This window comes from Hyperoodon ampullatus (assembly GCF_949752795.1).
Source record: "Hyperoodon ampullatus genome assembly, chromosome: 20".
Lineage (NCBI taxonomy): Eukaryota > Metazoa > Chordata > Mammalia > Artiodactyla > Ziphiidae > Hyperoodon > Hyperoodon ampullatus.
Window position 1 is genome coordinate 16,479,275 of NC_136933.1, and position 10,908 is coordinate 16,490,182.

At 39.5% G+C, this 10,908-nt stretch overlaps 1 protein-coding gene across 1 annotated transcript; it reads left to right on the forward strand.

The window, feature by feature from the left end:
* Positions 1 to 4,937: 4,937 nt before the first annotated feature.
* Positions 4,938 to 5,747, forward strand: LOC307068692 (uncharacterized protein C8orf48; the record flags this gene model as incomplete). The annotated part of the gene is made up of 1 exon (XM_079726696.1): positions 4,938 to 5,747. The coding sequence occupies one exon, from the start codon at positions 4,938 to 4,940 to the stop codon at positions 5,745 to 5,747; it is 810 nt and encodes a 269-aa protein (XP_079582822.1).
* Positions 5,748 to 10,908: the final 5,161 nt, after the last annotated feature.

Sequence of the window (10,908 nt, forward strand, 5' to 3'; positions counted from 1 at the left end):
TGTTTTAGATGTGGTAATCATAATAATATGGTTATGTTTTTAAAAAGGCCTTACCTACTAGAGATATAAACTGAAGTATTACGGACAAAATAATATTGTATCTTGTATTTTTAAATACTGCAGGAGGGAGGGGGTAAAAAGTGAGGAGGGGGATAGATATCTCAAAAGCCTTAACGTTAAACATACATTTTTGACCTATCAATTACAATTTCTAGAATTTATCCTAAATATATAGTTATGAATGTGTATAGAGATTTAGCTAGAGAAATGCTTATTCCAATAATTTTTAGGAGCAAAAACCTGGAAATGCCTGTGTTAAAATAATTTTATTAGTTAAATAAATCAAATAAAGCAATACCACCTTTAAAATTATGTTGAAAAAGAATTTTTATAAATTGAATGGAAAAGTGTTCATGTTATTTCTAATGAAGGAAAGAGTTCATAAAACCATAATCCAATAAAATCTAGGTTTTATTAAGAAAAGGTTATTCAAGGAAAAATGTTTTGTAAGTGTTTATAGTGACTATCTTCAGGAGGTCAGAATTCAGGTAACTTTTACTTAAAATCAATATTTGTAGCTTATCTTTATCTTTTAAACTACTTATAATAATAAACATATGTTATCTTTGCAAAACAATAGCTATTAAAGTAAAACACAGCCCTTCATAAGGCAATTCATCAATTTCAGAAATATAACAAAACTGAAGACACAGGAAAAAAAGAAGGTGAAGACTGAGATATTTGTCTGGTATAACATTTTTCAAATATGAAGAACAGCCACTGCACAGTAAATGGAAATCGTTTTTTTATCATGAATGATGTAAGATTCCTTACTCCACAAAGATTGCTTCTCACAGTGAGATTTCTGATACATTCAACTTAGACCCTTAGGAGAGGAAATAATTTTTCATTTTGCTTGTTCACAGAACCAAGCACAGTACTGTGTAGTTTATGGAGAGGGCCGGTTATTTTTAAAGGATCTGTCAAGTTAATTTCCCTAATTCATAAACTAGATTCCCTCTTGGTACTCTGTCCACCACAACGGCTTTGGGAAACGGTACAGACCAAATGCCACCTTGGCAAAGAGGCCACTGTGATCCCTCAGAGGAGAAGTGCTTGCCTGGCAGGAAGAAGCTGAAAGTTTGCCTTTCTCCCTCCAAGGAAAGAGAAATGAGAGAGAGAGAGAGAGGGAATCCGATAGGAAGACTAATATGTTTTGACCTCCTGTCTCTGGGGTTAAGCCCCGTAGCTGCAAAGCATATTTGATTGTTGAGGAAAAGCTGGAAGGAGAGCTTTTGCCCTGCTCCCCATTAAGAACGATGGAGAGACGAGACAGTGACAGCAGGACAATAAAAACAGTGCCGTGGATGCTTAGGCCTGATTTGTCTCTTTCCCTCCTATGACTTTCCGCATCCACCCAGGCAACTTTCAGCCACAATGTGGTTTCTAAAGGACCCCAGCGTTCCAGTCAGCCCCTAAGAGATGTCAAGATGCTTGAGATTTCTGGAGGAGAGGCTGGCCACAGGAAGTCGCCTGAGTGATGACCAGGTTGCAAGGGTTCTAGGCTATGCTGTGTATACCAGACCACATTCCCCTTTTCCTCTATCACGTCTCAGCAGGCCTTTGAAAGAAATGTACCTGTGGGTGTCAAGATACAGGCAAGAGAGCCGGGAGAGGGTTTGACAAGTTCCAGTAGCCTAGGATAGTGTCAGGATCCTGGAAGGAACCAGACTAACTGTGCCTTGGTGGAAAACAGCACACATCCAGGGACCACCTGCACCATGCCGTGGAGACCAACAAAAATATTTGCACAAAGTTAAGGCCCCCTACACCAACTGCCCCAAAATAATAAAGTTTTCCTTTCTACAAAGCACTGTCTTGGGAAGGAGGAGAGGGAAGGAAGGAATAGCTCTGTTAGAGAGTCATATTAAGTCATATGACTGAAGATTTGACAAAATGAGACTGACTAACCTGGGAATACCTGGGATATCCTTAATTATCAGGTTAATGGTTTTCCATAGCTACTAAAATGAGTGAGAACTTGTAAAGAAGATTACATTAATAACAGAAAATTAAAATGCAGCATGTTCTTGGCACATTTGGATGCTGATTGGATAATTCTTTTTTATAATTTTTTTTTTAGTTTTAGTTTAGTTTTAGATAATTTCAGTTTTGCAAAACACTATTCTGAACTTCATAGATATTTGCTAAATAAAGAAGCGATTATATAACAAAGTTATTGAAATACTGAAATATTTCTATGAATTTTCTGGGACAGCTATAAATGTTTCCTGTTAATTCCTCGATCTTTCTTTTCCTGATAAAAACAAAAAAAATGTTTAAAATGACATACTACTTTTTTTTTTTTCCTGCAAAGCTTGATAAAATCTTTCAGTATAGTGAGTAGGAGTGACTTGTATCCATTGGGATAGTAAAAAGATTTTAGATAAGATGGAAAGTTGAAATTCCCTACTCCCTTTTCCCCTTTATATATTCCTGGTTTTTGTTTTTTTCTCTCACTTGAAACATCTAAAGTAAAAAAATTAGTTTAAGACAACACACTTGTTCACAATTCTCTTAAGGATTTCTAAGTAATATGGAATATATATATGTATATATATATATATTTTGCCAGTACTGCTTAAGGAATGTTCTGAGATTTTCTTTTCACATATATATCACTGACAATTCTCATATACAAGGAAGAGAATAGGCAAATATTATTTATATTTCACATATAGAAAACTGACAACAAGAGTGTGGATTTTAAGTAGTGTCACCTTTAAGCTTTATTCTGTGATAGAGTTGAAGAGTAAAGAGAATAGGTTTATACAAAGAGTAATAGTTTCTGTGTTTAAAATCAAACTGACTTCTGTCTTCATGAGTCATTTTTGATAATGATTAGTACTGTTGAGCTATTTTACTTCCTTAGATAATACACATATTAGAATGTTGAAGAGTTTACTGGGTCCAGCTAGTTATTACAAAGAAATTGGTTAATTTAGCAAATTTACTTGCTTCTAGGATAAAGTTATTTTTATAAAATCGAGGTATTTATAACAGTATATTTAAAAAAATTTAAAAGACAGATTACTCCAGATATTTAGCATATTACTAGATATGAATATACTTTAAAGCACAGCTTCCTTGCTCAATGTTTTGGGGAAAATGTGTGCTATAGTGAATTGTGTGTAAATATGAATGTGTAAATATTTCAGGGAATGAGGGATACTTTTGAAACAAAAATGAAAATCTTTAACCTTGAACTGGAAATTAATTGGAATTAACCACAAATTATCTATTACCTCTTTTTAAAGATTAATATTATAGAATAAAATATGATTTGGGTGGAATAAATGAAGTTGGAATCTCTTCAATATGAAGCTGGCTCATATTTGAGAGATGCTTTTCGAACATTTCGGACTTTTGACTCTTTGCCAAAGTGAGCACTTTGGGAATAACATTAAATATATCTGGCTAGACTCGAATAACACCCCCCCCACCGCTACTACCACCCCCCCACACACTCACAGAAGGAAATGAGCAAGGAAACCCATTGTCTTGAAATTATCTCAGATATTTACTAAGAGCTAGACTCAGATATTTATTAAGATCTAGAAAAAGTCAACCTTCAGAGTTAACATTTTATAATTTCTGAGAATAGTTAATAAAACTCTACCATATTTTTAAAAAGTCTGTTGTAAAAGGATGTATTATGAGTAGCAGCCTAATTTGGGGGGTTCAGGAAGAGGAAAAGACTAAAGTTCCTTGAGCTTGTAGTACTTATTCCACAAGATCCAGGCGCGGACCTGTGTAAGGTAATACTTCTGTTTCCATAACCATTCAACACATTTACTCAGCAGAGATTTATCGAGCACCTTCTATGTATCAGGTACCTGCTGACTGCTGGATAACACTGACAGGATTTCTGCTTTCACCGGGTTTTTAATCTGGGGGCGATCTGGAAGGCATTCTCAAATATGCATAAAACACAGTTGCAAACCCGGAAAGAAAGGCCGTGCTGTAGTGTTTGGGGGCAGGGATGGGGCAGGGGTGGGTATGAAGCACTTCCTGAAAAAATGGGACTTGAAAGAGGAGCAGTAATTAACCTTACGAAGAGGGAAGAGGAGTGTTGAAGTGCCATTCAGAGAGGCACTGCCTGAACAAAGACCTGAGGAACTGTGACTGGGAAAACTGTAAAGTGTTCCAAAATGCTACAGCACAAAAAGCTGTGCAAGATGAGGCTGGAGAAATAATACGTAGGAGCCGTGCCATTCAGGAGTCTTACCGGGTGGTTTCAGAATTTCGAATTTTATCCTAAGACGCGGTTTACGATTAGATGATCTCTTGGCTGTCTGATTGGCAGATACGGTTTGTTTGTGTTTTTTGGCCAGCCGGATGTTTTTTTGTTTGTGTGTGTTTTTTTTTTTTTTTGAAGGCGAGGCGTGCATTCTCAGATTAGTCAGAGGCCGCCTTTCCCTGTTGCCCTCACACACATGTACAATTTTTTGACCCCTGGGGAAGGGGAGTTTGCAACTTTTTCTGGAGGATTATTAGATTTTGTACTAAAATAGCACTAAAGAGAAGACTCCGGAGAGCGAACGGAGAGGGCGGCGCCGACAACCCAACAGGAACAATGCAGGCAGAGTCTGCTCTGGGGAGGGCAGGGAAGGGAGGAGCGAGGCGCCTCAGCGACCTACTGCGCATGACCGCCCCTGGTTGCCAAGGCAGCGGGAAGGCGTTGCCCGGAAGCGTTTCCTTACGGAACGGTCAGCTCCAAAACCCATCCCCCAGGGGCTCAGGACTGACTAGTTCGTAAGGCAATCTTGACCACCGCAAAGCAGATAAGGAGCAGAGCCTGACGCAATGTGATGGGCATCCGCCTAGAAGCCCGAGGATTCAGAGAAGCAGGGAAAATTGACACAGACATCGGGACTATGGCAGACTTTTCTAAGGAGACCTTTGAGTCCTTTACTGATGAGGTACAGAGTTCCAGTTCATTCAGTTCCTCTGGAGGACTGCAGCCCTGGTCCTATGCCTCTGGGAGTAAATCCGAGAGTGGAACGCCGACTCCACGCTTGCAATATGGAGACAACCAATCTGAGTTTTCACACTTCAAAAATAATGGAAAGAAGTTGAGCAGAAAATGGATCAACAACCTCAAGGGCAAGGAAATGAACTCTGGCCAGTACCAACCAGACACTAAACTTGAAACAGAAATCACTCAGGCATCCCTTGAAGAATTGAATGCCCTGCAGTCTTTCTGCACCGTTAAGATAAACCTAATCCATCATAGTGCGAACTCTAAGGGGAAAAAGAGCAGCAGACATAAGAAGCTGCAGCTTGGATCGGATGCAGAGGCTCCAGAGGTAGATCCCTTAAACTGTACTGTCCCCGATGAGCTTTTGAACAGAATCTATTTTAAAAACATGAGGACAACACCCAAAGAGGTGGTAACAGCTAAGCAACATATTTCTTCTCGGTGTCCCAACTGTAACAGGAAAAGAGCAGAACTGGCCCAGTCTGCCTTCCTGAAACGGAAGAAGACTTTACTGGAGTCACTTCTACTCCAAGAGAAAATAGATGAACATCTTCATATGAAAGACTTTCTTACCCTTATTGGAGAAGCACATCAGAGCCTTTCCAGGCTTTCCGATGACCCCAGAATAATCTGGGAAAGACTGAAGGAGAAAAGTCAAACTGATTACTCTGGTTTTGAAAGGTCAGATATAAAGCAGGAGATGTAGCAGAATGGAAATAGTGCTTGTCATCACCTTTTTGTCCGCCAATTTTCAAACCTCTTACTCTTAACTAAACAAGGGATGGTGTTTATTAATGATAATGTGTAATGTGGGTAAATGTTTTGTTGTGTATTTGAATAATTATCATCATTTCTGTAATATCGCGAGACCCTGAGCCAACAGTCAGCTCGCAGTGGTCCTAGCGGCAGAGAGTGTGGTGAGAGGTGAGAGGCGGTTGCAGGGCCTGCGACAGGCTGAGGGCCGGGCCCCGCAGAGCCCCAGAGCCCTCACCGCAGCCGCCCGCTAGCCAGGCCCAGACCTTGAAGCAGCGAAGCAGCAGCGAACCCCTCCCCCACCCCAGCGTCTGCAACCTAATGGCGGCGGGCGGTCTCCCTGGGTCGCAGTCCGTGGAGGTCTCAGCAACTGGAGTATATGGACACTGCCGTTGAGGTAACAGCTTCAACCCGCTTCAGTCTCTCCATTCAAGTTTCAAAAGTTGGTGCAGCTTAGATCAGTTGTCTCCCCCTAGGAGGTGGCCAGAGGCCAGGGTTAAGTTGCACGGATATTGCACGTCATTAGTTCAGGTCCGCCTCTGTGGTTGGGCTCTTCTCAAAGAAGGGCAGTTGCTGTGAGCTGGGGATTCACCTGATGGGCATTTGCTACAACACGTATTCCTGTCAATTGTATACAAATGATTCTCTCCAGGTTAAATGAAAAGCCTGAGGGCCGGCTGGGTCCTGGCCGCCTGGCTCCCTCATTGATGATGGCTGGGCAGCGTCTGGGCACCTGGCCCTGAGGGCGCTGCCAGCTGAGGTCTGCCCCCTCACCCAGGCCTGGGCGCTGGCGGGAGGACCCAGACTGGGTGCTGGATGAAAGCTCCTGGGCAGGGTAACTGGCCCGTGCAGGGACCCCCTCCTGTAAGCCAGGGTCTGGACCTCAGAGGGTGAAAGTTGAGCCTTGGGACCTTGCCCTTTCTTGTCAGAACAGAGAATAACGTTTGTTTCGATGGAGGTTTATAAGAACACCGTGACCTGGCCTCAAGAACAAAGGATCTAACACCAAGAAGTTTGTAACAACTAACCATGCCCCTCCCTATAAAAGGGCTATAAAAGGGCTTTGCTGAAAGCTTCCCAGGCGTCCAGGGTTTTTAAGGCATGAGCCACCAGTCTCCTTGCATGGCCCTGCAATAAACCTTTCTCTGCTCCAAACTCCGACGTTTTGGTATTGTTTGGCCGCAGTGTGTGCTGGGCACTCGGACTTGCGTTCGATAATATTTCTACAGGTACTCTGGAAACTTAAGAGTTTACTGTGCTTCCTTCACAGATTTGGGGACTAAAGACTTTCCACCCAGTATTTTTTCAGATTCTAGAGGGCAACATTTTATAGTTGGAATAGTTACAAAGTTTTTATAACAATCCAGGAGAGAGATGCTGGCAATTTGGACTAGGGTTTTGACAGTACAGATAGAAATAGAGATCTAAGAAATACTTAGGAGGTAATAATTGACATTCTTTGGTGAAGAAATGGACATGGGGGTTTAATAAAAGGTAAATGTTAAGAATGTTACTAAGTTTCTGACTTGTGCATTTGGATGAATGATAATTCATTAAGATAGGAACATTGGAAGAGGATGATGTTTGATTAAGAGGGTGATTATTTGGACATGGTTAGTTTGAGGAATATTTGAGACATTCATACTGAGAGGTTGAGAAACATTTGGTTATTTGTGCTTGCGATCTGGAGGAAAGGTCTTGAGGGGGTGGGGATCACTGGCATATATGTCATAGATGTGGTGAGCTCTTCTAGAAGAAAGGAGAATGACAGGAGAAGGGCTATGGCCAACTCCTGAGAACTTCTACCCACCAATTAATGGCTGAGTAGAGGAGAATAAGACAGCAAAGGAGGTTGAGAAGAAGTCATCATAGAAGGATAAAGGAAACCAGGAAAGAGTCGTGTCAGAGAGACCAAAGAAAGAGAACATTTCAAGAAGGATGGGTTGTCTAAGCATGCCAATGCAACAGAGGTCGCAGGAGATGATTTAGTCATGTGTTGGCTTCTTTGACTTAACAACAGCAACTTCATTCATAAAAATTGAGCTGACTGACAGTAGATTGTGGAATAAATGTAAGCTAAGGAAATGAGGAATATGGGTATAGACTTCTTGAAGTTTAGCTATGGAGGGAAAGCAGGAGAGGTAATTTTTCTCTATGTCTAACATTTAAGCTATCACAGTCAAAAATTTGTAAAAATCAGCAAAAAAAATAGCCTTTGTATCAGCAAAAAATAACCTTTGTATCATGTCAGTATTACTCTTTGCCTTTAGACCTTCATTTATGTATTAAGATACTCTTTTTTTCCCATAAAATTTAGTGTATTTTCTCTTAGTCATTCCTAAATAAAATGGGAAATAAAATCATTACCATTTTCACAGTAACTTTTTATTGAAATTCACGTTACATCTTGCTTTATCTTTGCCATCTTAATATATTCACATTTCTCATAATCAAAATGCTGAATAGGGCTTCCCTGGTGGCGCAGTGGTTGAGAGTCCGCCTGCCAATGCAGGGGATACGGGTTCGTGCCCCGGTCCGGGAAGATCCCACATGCCGCGGAGCAGCTGGGCCCGTGAGCCATGGCCACTGAGCCTGCGCGTCCGGAGCCTGTGCTCTGCAATGGGAGAGACCACAACAGTGAGAGGCCCACGTACCACAAAAAAAAAAAAAAAAAAAAAAAAATGCTGAATAATTTCCCCAGTAAGGGTCATAGTTCACCCTTAAGTCAACTAAGTCTTGCAGTCCATGCACAAGAGATTTTTAGAATTTGTTTAGGTCTTCTTTAATTTTGAAAAAAATGTTTCATAGTCTTCAGCATACAAGTTGTGTGCCTCTTTTATTGAATTTATTCCTAAGTATTTTACTCCATTGTTTGCTATTGTAAGTGAATTTTTTCCAATCCAGTTTCTTTTTGGATGTTCATTGCTAGTGCATAGAAATACAACTGATTTTTGCCTGTTGATTTTGTATCCTGAAACTGCTGCTGAATTCATTGATTTGCACTAACAGTTTTAAAAAATGGATTCTGTAGGATTTTATAGCTAGAAGATTATGTCATTTGCAAACAGAGATAATTTTACTTCTTGCTTTTGATTTGGATACTGTTTTTTTCTTCTTGCCTAATTGCCCTGGCTCTAACTTCCAGTACTATAATGAATAGAAGTGGTGACGTGGGCATTTTGTCTTGTTCCTGATTTTAGGGGAAGAGCTTTCAGACTTTCACCATTGAGTATGTTAGTTGTGGGTTTTCCATAAATGGTCTTTTTCATTTTGAGGAAGTTCCCTTCTATTCTTAGTTTATTGAATGTTCTTATTTCATTAAAGGGTGTTTCGTCAGTTGAGATGATCATGTGGTTTGATGTACTCTTTAACCCAGTCTAAAGCCTCACCTTCTTTGGACTCAGCCCATAACCATGAAACATTGACTAATCAGAATTAAAGGCTGTAGTCTGTATGCTAAGTCACAAATATAAATTCATATTATAACACTTGTGTCTTAATAATCTTTTCTTTCTTACTTGATTGTGAGCAACTGGAGGATAGAGTTGATACCATCTTACATGATATCCACGGGGGTTAGCACAATGCCTGGCACAGGATGGTGCTCAACAAGTTTCACGGATGAAAGAATAAGTGCATACAAATAATGACATTTAATATGTCTTTTGCATCAAAAGAAGAAAATAATCTTCTAGCATACGTTTTTCTGTCAATGATTTGCCTTTGTGTAGCTGTTTTCTGTAATTTTTCCTCTCTCCGTGGCTTGGATTCCCTTTTTTTTTCATGTATATACATACTTTTTCTCAGTGACAAATTAGTGGAAAACTTTTTGATAAGATAGCTTTCCCTATGCAGCCAATTAATACAGTACTCATTTAAAAGAATTAATATAAAAATATCTTTCTGGAATTCATATTTTCAGATAGAAAAAACATTTATGTGAATTGTTAATTTTAAAGATAATTCATGACTTTTTGCAATTTTGAAAAGAGGTACAAGTTCTTGATGCTCGAACTTGAAAATAGTGTTTATTGTCTCTGAACAAATTCAAAAGGAATGAATATCCTTTCTCCAGACTCTTTATAGCTGCACCCAAGAGATTCCAGTATAGCTGGAAAGCAAAGTCCATCATATCAGATGCTAAGAAACCATTATTTCCCCAATGCACTAAAAATGTATCTGGCAAAAAAAAAAAAATTGTATCTGGCAACCTGGTACAGGATTATACAAATATGCAATTTATATAACTATAATATATAAATTATATAAATACACATCTATTTAGTTTATGTTTTTTATCTAGATTTTTTATCAAAAAAATTTCTGCGCTAAGAAACAAATCTATGCATTTAACGAGTGTTAGAAAAATGAAATCCTTGGAACAGAACTAAGTGATGTGTCAGGCTGAGAGAAAGAAAATTCAGTCCTGAACATCTGAGTCATTCAGATTCCAATCTCAGAACTGTTTAGGAATGTTTGGGACACCCAGCTCTGAATACCTCCAATTTTAAACATGTTAGTTTATTTCATGATGAAGCCTAATATAGTAACTTAGTTTTTTCTGTAGCAACATAGCTAAACAGGCTGCAAAGAAATAAGAATTGTGGCTCTACATGAGTGTGGGCTCTCCCCCAATTTTTTCTGGACTTGACAAATGAAAAGTACATACACAAATAGTTAACTGTGAAACATAAAAAGAAAAGATAGCTGAATTCTCAGTTGATAATACCCTTTGCAGTAGAGAATTTCAAAATTTTCCAATTTTCAGTAGACTCAAATTACAGTGGAAATTGCAAAATTCTATCAGGGTGGCTCAAATAATTCTAAAGCCTAGTTTTGATGAGCCCACTGTTGAGGTATTAACAGAGGTTTAGGAGAAAGTATGTTGTGGTCATTCCACCCAAAATTTGCTTTGGATGTCAAGATTGATGACCCCACACAAAGCCTGAGAAGGTATGAAAAAGTCTGTTACTCATGTAATGAGAGCTTCTAGGGGGCACAGGGCAAGCTCCCAAGCTGATCTAAAAATGGCTAGAAAGAGAGGAAAGAGGACTGGTTTGCCCTTTATTATGATTAGGGAGGGGGGCTGAGGTAAGGATTCCCATCTGTGGGCT